The sequence below is a fragment of the Lygodium microphyllum genome, chromosome 28 (genome assembly GCF_053477565.2).
Source record: "Lygodium microphyllum isolate KBCC chromosome 28, Lygodium_microphyllum_v1.1.10, whole genome shotgun sequence".
Classification (NCBI taxonomy): Eukaryota; Viridiplantae; Streptophyta; class Polypodiopsida; order Schizaeales; family Lygodiaceae; genus Lygodium; species Lygodium microphyllum.
The window spans coordinates 19,527,264-19,536,383 of NC_141162.1; the positions used below are offsets into that span (position 1 = coordinate 19,527,264).

The following is a 9,120-nucleotide window of genomic DNA, read 5'->3' on the forward strand; positions in this document are numbered from 1 at the left end:
TCACCATCACAAGTGTTGCCACCATTATTCAACCTAGTTTGGCACCCTCACTAACACCTTTGGTTGCATGTAGAGACTAATCAATCCCCATTGTATTCAACTTTCCTTCATTGTTCAGTACAAATCATTTCTCTTCATACTTTCCCTTCTCTCCTTTCCTCTCTTAGTATGTAATTCTCTTTTGTTGCAAACACTTGAAACAATACCCTCAGTGAAAATATGCATAACCTCCATGACGAAATAGGTTGCTACTAGACAAGGGATAAAGCCTTTGTGACGAAACAAGTCATTCCTAATCTTCCAATCATACCAAGAGTGGAAGGAATGGTCCACAACTCATGGCAAAAGATTACTTAGTGGCATATTTAGGCCATCCATAAGTAATGAAAATTATGTAAGGCCATCCCAACCTAAAGTTTTATGTTTCATAAGGCACATTTGATGAGATTGTGGCTAGTTTAAAGCACAATTTCATTAAACATGGTTGCAAAGATCATCGCCGAAATAATATCCTTCACTTCTCCCTCCAGTAATATCCTTCACTTCTCACAAGAATCTTCAATTGCCATCTACACATGACACATTCATCCCAAGTACTTTATTTGATCATGTAGCTTCACAAAGTATCTTGCATTGGTCATGTAGAGACGCTCACAATTGTTTTTGATTGGTCATGTACAATCTCAGGAGTATCTTTAATGATTGTCCTCAATGTGGTTGGTGTATGCCTCACAAATAAACACAATTAATGATCATTTCTCTTACATTGATGATTAAACCAAATGCAATACTAGTTTTCAAAATTTCATTGTCACAAACATCTTAATTATTTCAGTAACACATTTGTTAAACCTAGTTTGAGTTGGTGAAAATATCAGTGTCACACACATGTTAATTATCAGTACCACATATTTGTTAAACCTAGTCTGAGTTATGATTTATGGTTTCATTTTTGAAACTAACGATAATGTATGGTCTAAGTAGTTTGTCAGCTTCAAGCATTATACTTGACAATTCACAATGAAACTCATCACAATATAGACTCATCTTGGGATAGTTGACATTTGCATGAACCGTGTGGCAGAAATGATGGATGCAACTATATGGTACTATCTCAATACTACGCTACTATGAGGTATGATCAGCTCGATGGTTCGCATCGACTTTTCTGTTCTAAATATTACACATTATATCAGTCTCTTTTGGCTATTTCTTGTGGACTTGAATGTGGAAGGCAAGTACCACTTTCATGTCAATATCCTGCAGCAACAATTTACTAAAAGTCTTACCTGCTTCTTTCATCAAAAGTTAGGGAATCAAATTGATGATTCTACACATTCCAAGTCTTAAAGCAATCATAACTAGAATGCCTGCCTCATGTTTCTTTGAGGTAGTGCTTTCCAAAAGATCACAACAAGCACTAATACATGTCAATACTAAATCTCAGATTATCACACCCCATCTGCAGATTGTAATATGCTTTCCATGATCATAACATACTCCAAAAAGAGAGTGCAAAAGATCACAACCAACAAATGTCCAAAAATCTCAGATCATCACACACTATGTGCTAATCGTGCCTGAAGGTCATGCCGAAACATCAAAGAAAGTCTCTTCATCCATGAAATAAACTCCCCTCAGTTATGCACATACCATCACGAGGCTTACCAGGACAGTCTTCAACAATGTGAAGCATTGCAATCCTCACACACCATATGCTAATTAAGGCACAATGCTGCACTAGAAAAACCTAGTTAACAAGTGTTGTGTTTTTCTTGTGTTACATCTCTAGGAGTTCTCTCAAGGTGTTCCACCGAACCTGAAGTTGGTATCCATCCAGCTTTTACAGCTTGCACAATATCACTATGTACACTTACGAATCTATCACTTTCTTGTATCCACTATGAAGTCTGACATCCTGTGTCCTGCTTTATATTGCTTGAGGATTCTCCAACTCCCTTATGCATTGCCTTACAACCCTCAATATATCAGAGAAGGTGATGACACCCTGTATGTGGCACTCCTCATCTAGAATCCATACACGATGAACATTTGCATCCAGTGCAGTCTTCATCACCTCTTCCAATGTGTTATTGAAACTGCATGTTACATGATCAAACCGAACAATATCCCCTAAAAGATCAACTTTGTTCAAGAGATCTGGACCCATCAGGGCACCCGCAATCCCAAATTTCCGTGCCAAGTGGATCTTTCTTAAAAATGCCAAAACACCTAAATCACTCCAGTGAATTAGTGCCTCGGCAGAGCAGCCCCTCAAGTCACTGGCAGAGAAGGTTGCCACAAGAGCTTTACCATTGGCCTGCACTAAAGCAACCCTGTAAGTACAATCAGATCAAGCCACATGCAGTGAAAATCCAGTACATGAAGCAATTTAGCTGTCTGTATCTCAAGCAGGTGCGCCATGCAGATGCACATGCAATGCTGGAATAACAGCATATTCTAGCAGTGTTAACTGCTAGCACCATGCTCAACGCATTCTCTAACAGACAATGGAATGTCATAATGCATTTGTAACATTACAGCATACATCAGTAATGTAACAATTAACCATGCAGGATTTGCTGTCAAATAAACAAATAAATACAGCACTCTCACAAGTCAAGCAAGTGCCATGCAGTCCCAGATACCTCAAGGACATCACACATTCATTTGATGCATTATCATGACGTGTTCCAAAGTTTGAAAATTTTTGTACTTACCAGAACAAGACCCTCGGTCTCAACTGATGTAGGCCCCAGAACAGCAATAGCATTCAGGCATAATTGTGTCATATATTTTAATGTCTGCTTCAAAGGGGTAGACCCAACTACGCCCACAACCTCCGTTTGGACAGCTCCCAACGATTTGACATCACGCTGGAGAATTGACTGTAAATGTGGTGCCTCTGCTAGAATGAAGCGAATTAAATCAGTCTGTGTGATCAAACGATAGCCAGGTGAAGCCTCCTCCAATTCCAAACCACCTGTATGATCCAGCTGGCTATATAATGGTACCAAGACTCTATGAACTCCCCTACTCATAAGATCCAATGCTTCATAGAGACTGTCAGAAAGCAGCCAGTAGAACAGAAGTTGGAATTCAAGATCCAAATAAAGCATCTGAACTGTACTGTTAAAAGTGTGTACAGTTAAACAAGGCTATCTGCAACATTGTCCTTTGTGCTAGGTACATAATGCACCCCACTCAGAACAAAAGGCACATAATGCAGGTGGATCTGATTCTTACTTCTTCATTTCCGATTTATATGACACCAGCTGTACAAAAGGTGCAGCCTTGAATCCTCCACATGACAAGACGAACCTCTTTGATGACTATATATTCATTATGCTCTCTCAACACAATGAGAGTACTCCCCTTGCACTGACTACATGCGAGTGCTCTTTCCAAAGAGGTTTTTGACATTTTCCCATGTGAGAAAAGGGGCTCTTTTCCCTTCTTTTTCCCTATAGTGTTCAACATCATGAGCTTCTGCTCGAGAGGCACCACATCCCTAGCTAGGCGTTTTCAGGGGGGATGTGGGCTGCCAACCCCCATCCCCCAACTGCACCTACCTAGGTATTTGGTCCCTCCCTTGCAGAAGCTCATGATGTTGTCCTAATTCCCTTGCAGAAGCTCATGATGTTGTCCTCATTCACAACGTAGGAGTTCTACTTGGAAATTTGCTTAAAACTTCTTGTGTTTGATTTTATGAATTGAACCGACCCTATGCAAAAAACAGGTACATAAGCAAAAAAAGGAGGCAAACCTGGTGTGAGGGCCTAATGCCCATAGGCTCAGTCCTTCCACACATTGTCCGATAACAGTCGAGATCTGTCTTGAGAGGAAGGACTCGGCATCCTGGGGCCCCTCCATCTGCGACAAATATATGAGAATGTCCAACACCGACACCATGCCGATGTACTGCTTGCGGGCGGCGCCTGTGGTCTTGTCTGACTCGAGAATGGTGGAGCCCCCGGCGCCGATCCAGTGGCCCGGCGGGGCGGCCACGGGCACCGCGAGGATGTGGTGCGCGAGGAGGGCATGGAGAGTGTCCTGGACGGAGGCGGTGTATGGCACCTCGACGAGCCGGCCTTTTCCGGGGAGGAGCTGCTGGATGGTGGCGTTTCTGAGGAGGGATGCAGGGCTGGAGGGGTGCTGGTACGAGGAGTGCTGCATGGCTATGGCTCTGGGGCTTGTGAGGTCTCTCTTGATCTCTCCTGTCTCTCCCTGTCTATGTCTGACTCTCTCTATAAAGCTCTCTCTGTCTGTGTCTTGCCCTACCGCTTCTGTGGATGCTGTGTGCTGCTTCCTGCCTGTTGGAATTCTCTCACTCACTGCCTCCCGAGTCCACTTGTAGATCCCGACGATGTACACGTGTCTCCCCTGCCCGTACGCGTCCTCCTCGAAGATGTCCGCCTGGGCCACTATAATCACTTCCTTGAAGACTTTCCTTACAAGTTGTGAGCCGCACAGTGCGAAGCCTGAGTGCTCTCTAAGAGTGGAACCACACGCAGGTAAATTCTATGTGCGCTCAGCATTATTGTATGTTGATCTAGACTTCATCTGTCGTAGGGGAAATGCTAGTTCGTAGAGTACCCCAATCTTTAGCACCAGTCGTAACAATCGGAAATTTTCATAGAGTACCCCTATCCTTAGCACCAACCGTAACAATCCGAAATTTTTAAGTTGCATCTGCCCAGGTTCAACACTTGGGATTGTGGGATACGCCTTCAAGGGATCTTGGGATTGTTCTTGCCACATTAAACCTATTCCCTTGCTCCCTTCCTCAAACACACACACATACACAAACACACACACACACTCTCTCTCTCTCTCTCTCTCTCTCTCTCTCTCTCTCTCATTCATGTATCAAATCCCTAGTGTTTTAAGTCCTTTCCATTATTTCTTGCTTCCTAGCTAGATGTTTCATATTAGATTAGGGTTTCTTTATTGTTCTCCTATTGGTCTCTCTCGCTCCCTTCTAAAAGGAAATTTTGACACCTCAAAACTCCTCTAATGACCATTAAAATAGATAGAAGAAATCTTAAGGCTGGCACATCTAGCATTCCTGTTGGAGATTGCAATGGGTTACACCATTATGACCAAATTCGCTAAAGATCCTTGAACAATGGGATTTATTATCCCACTTGAAGTGGCCTGACCAACTAGGAGAGGGGAAGTATTACAACTTCCTCCTCCTCCTCCCAACAGACTATGCGTCAAACTAGGGTTGCTAAGACCGCTCCCTAGTAGAGATATCAGACCACTTCGCTAAGGAGAATATCTCCTAATAATTTGGGCCTTCCCCCTAGACCTTTTAGCTCTTGTCTGCTTCTGAAGCTTGGCTTGACAGTCTTTTCAATCTATTTCACTACCTTTTGGCATACACTAATAGACTGGTCCCTATGAAAATCGAGATTTGGAGACTACCACTTATTTGCCACTCCTGGTAAATACACCACTTGTTGGGACTTAAAACGGGCCTGACACCAGCTCTAAGGCTCTAGCCAGTATGCCTTTATGCTCAACCAAAACATCCCATGATCTCATGGCTAGGAATGTCGAGAGACTACACAATAAACTAACCAAATAAGCATTTGTATGGTTTGTGGTCCAACAAATAATTCTTCCCAAACTCCTCACAGGGAGTCCCTACACATATTGGTGTTATACACCGCCTAAAATAGACACATGGAGAATCCCTCAACTAATTGCTGCAACCCCTCTATATAGCTCTCCTATATCTCAAGGATTGGCCTCGAGATGCGGCATGAACATATAAGGCATATACGATACATACTCCTCTCTTTAATCAATCGTTCCAGGAGATAAAAGATAATCCTCATTGTACACTCCCCAAAGGAAATGAATAAGTGGCCCTATGGCTTGGGATACCTCACCCTCAGGTTGGGACCTAAAAGAGGCCCCAATAATGGCTCTATGGCACAAGCTAGGCCTCTACTACGCACCTAAAACCACCTCACATGGCCTTGCGGCCAGTAGCATCTAAGGGGTAGACTACCCTAACCTCAAATACAGAACTTTGCATTTGTAAGATTTGTAGTCCAATGAATATCCTTTGAGTGAGTCCCTAAACGTATCGGTGAAATATACCACGTAAGCACATATAAAGGGAGTACCCCTTGGCTGATTACCACGGCTTCACTACGACTCTCCTACACCTCAAGGATTGGCCCCAAGATACTCCATGAACACATAAAGCACATTCAAAACAAGCTCTACTCTTTTGATTGAATTGATCGAGGAGATAATAAATAGACTTCACTAAGTTTTCCCCAAGGAACCGAATCTCTAACCCTACAGCTTAGGGTACCTCACACTCAATGCAGATCATCGCTCATACAAAGAATTGATATACATCCAGGATGATACCATATGGTGCGTGCAATGCAATTGTGTATAACTACCATGCTCAAACAATTTTATTCATTAACAATAAACATTCTTCTAATTCGTGATTATAGCATTGCTTAGGGCTACTATCGAGCATTCTCGTGCTACTAGACCTTTTTTTAAGCTTAGAAAACAACGTACCCTACATGCCATGCATCGTAAAACATCATAAATCAGCATATTTTAAACACTCAACAACCCCCTTCTTCCTATCATTTAGAGTTAATGCATTCATTGGTGGGTTTAAGATATATTTTTTCATGTATTTTTCTTTTACGAAAGCAATAAAAACCCACTTTAACATAGAGATAGGGCTGAACCAAGGCTAAACCTCATGCTTCAACCCTACCATACATTCACACATATACAACTTATTTTTTCTTATTTTTCAAGTGTGAAATTTTTATTTTTTATTTTTTATTATTTAGTTATAGATAATTATTGATATTTATTAATCTACTGGTTTAGATTGATCTTACTCAAAATGATTTTCTTATCATATTTCAACCCATAGGAACATCATACATATGACAAAACCCCAAAAAATGCATAATTTTTCTTAGACCGTGTAGCCGTGGGTTTTGCATGTTTAGCATAAAATTATTATACGACTAATTTTTTGTGATTTCTTCAACATGGCTAAAAATTCAAAACATTGGCAACCAAATACAATCACTTTCAACCATTTTCAATCAAAATTTATCATAAAACAATGAAATCTATAACTTATGAAATTGTGCCTTATAATGTATGTATGTTGAACTTGGAGGCCTATTGATGCTCTTCACGCTGATGACCCATCCAACCCGGATATAGATCCTTTTGTGCTTCTACATCAATGCAAAATCAAAATCTTTCATCTCAGCCTACCCCCTTCTCTCATACATTAACCCATAGAAACATACAATAAGAAGAGGGAGGAGAGAGAAGAGAGAAATATTAAAATCAGATCTTTTGATTCGTGCATCATTTTTTGATCAATTTGTCATGATAGAGGGCAAAGAAATTGAAGATCTCATGGCTTGGAGCATTCCTCCTGATTCATTGGGCAAGAAAATGATAAAAAATTGCCATTTTTAAGGCTTCGAAAAAAATGACGTCCCCCCTTCCTCCCCCTGCCCAATGTTTCATGAATTGTGGCTTTTCCTTCTTCCCAAGCTAACAAGCTTGTTAGGCTTAAAACTTAGAAAATGAGTTCATGCTCTTGTGTTCACACTTGGCAAACTGTTTTTTTTGTCAAATATAGACCCGAACAAACTTTTATTCAAGATCCAACTGGACGGTCAACTTCATGACATCAAAATCTATGAGCCTAGCCTCCGTCATACACTTTCTCGCTCCCTAATCACATAGTTGCTTTATAACAAATGCGAAACCTTGTGGGGATTTAATGGGGAGTTCAACAGACTCCGATCAATGAATCGAGACTTGTGTTGGATTCCTGGCATTGAAATCCATCTAGGAAAACTCTAGCTCTTTGATTCACAACCATTTCATTTTGCATGAAAAATTGGTCTTTTACGCCTCCCTACCACTTTTTCGCTTCAAAACAGGCTCTAATTTTCACTCTCATTTGGCAACCATGGGATAGGGCGACTCAACCCGTCATATCCCACGATCTGATATGCACAAATAACAACCATAAAAAGCATCAAGCTACCACAACAAATATATGCAACAAAGCAGAAGGACAACTCTCATTCTACCCCCTGACTAAAATCAAGGCATGAAAATCCACAAGGGGGATATGCCTAGCATAATCTGACAGAAATCTAGAGCGAGTCACTAAGTAACTGCTCCAACACAGACTAGTGAAAAGAACCATCAAAGAAGTCATCCTAGTGGTGGTCTGAACTACCTATCCAACTTAAGACAACTAGACCAAGACCTCCTACTAGGCGAGGACTCCTATAGCCTGGTCATCATTTATTGTTTTTCAACACATTTCCTTTCAAAGTATCTATACTTGGGCATATAAAAAGGAGGGAGCTGAGAGTGTAGAGTGACCCAAGGAGAATAGAGCATTGGCCTTAGGTCGTCCTGATTCGACACTTAAGAACCTACCTAGCTCTCGCAACACTTAATCCTTTCCTTTGTACTCAATTTTATTTTCTTTCCAACCTTCCCTTATTTCTTTATTTTAGCTAGCTGCTACCCCAAGGAAGACAAGGCATCGGAGGCTCACTCGCCCCAAGAACCTACAAAGCCTTCACAAGGTGATAATCAACAGCTCTTATGATTTTCCTTTCTTTTCTTTTCTATTTTAGGGGTTATAGTCCCTTTTTACACACCTCTATATTGTTTTATCTTTCAAGTATATTCAGGTTTTCCTCTTCATTTTATTTTGGTAGGCTTCTCTAACTGCCTCACACTAGCATGGACTCCTACAATAGCTGCCTAGTAGGCTACTAGAATAGGGTTACTAAGATGGCCTTTTAAAACAAGTCTTCAATGCCTAATGATGTCATTATAGAAGGGAGACAACTAGTCAAACCTCCACTAGATATACCTAACAAAACCCTAGGACTTCATGATTTGATTGTCGGTCCTCAACAAACGAAAAGAAAATTACCCCCCCCCCCCTTCCATACACATATAACACTATCAACATAAGGGAAAAACTTAGAATGGCGATAATACCACTTAGAATGGCCACAAGAAGCTCTCATGCATAGCAAAGGCTCCCTCCAAGCACTTCATCAAACT

At 41.2% G+C, this 9,120-nt stretch overlaps 1 protein-coding gene across 1 annotated transcript; it reads right to left on the reverse strand.

Moving 5' to 3' along the window:
* Positions 1-1,778: 1,778 nt before the first annotated feature.
* Positions 1,779-4,417, reverse strand: LOC148011218 (SNF1-related protein kinase regulatory subunit gamma-like PV42a). The gene is made up of 3 exons (XM_087670737.1): positions 3,767-4,417; positions 2,721-3,063; positions 1,779-2,320 (listed from the first exon to the last, which is right to left on the reverse strand). Exons 1-3 carry the CDS (start codon positions 4,174-4,176, stop codon positions 1,931-1,933), a joined length of 1,143 nt encoding a protein of 380 aa, XP_087526863.1. The 5' UTR covers positions 4,177-4,417; the 3' UTR covers positions 1,779-1,930.
* Positions 4,418-9,120: the final 4,703 nt, after the last annotated feature.

Bases quoted from the DNA above. Each gene is read 5' to 3' on its own strand.
- LOC148011218 (XM_087670737.1), bottom strand. From the start codon at position 4,176: ATGCAGCACTCCTCGTACCAGCACCCCTCCAGCCCTGCATCCCTCCTC. The intron at 3,064-3,766 runs GTTTGCCTCCTT...GCTTTCTGACAG, and splicing joins GCATTAGGCCCTCACACCAG to TCTCTATGAAGCATTGGATC. The intron at 2,321-2,720 runs GTAAGTACAAAA...GCTTTAGTGCAG, and splicing joins AGACCGAGGGTCTTGTTCTG to GCCAATGGTAAAGCTCTTGT.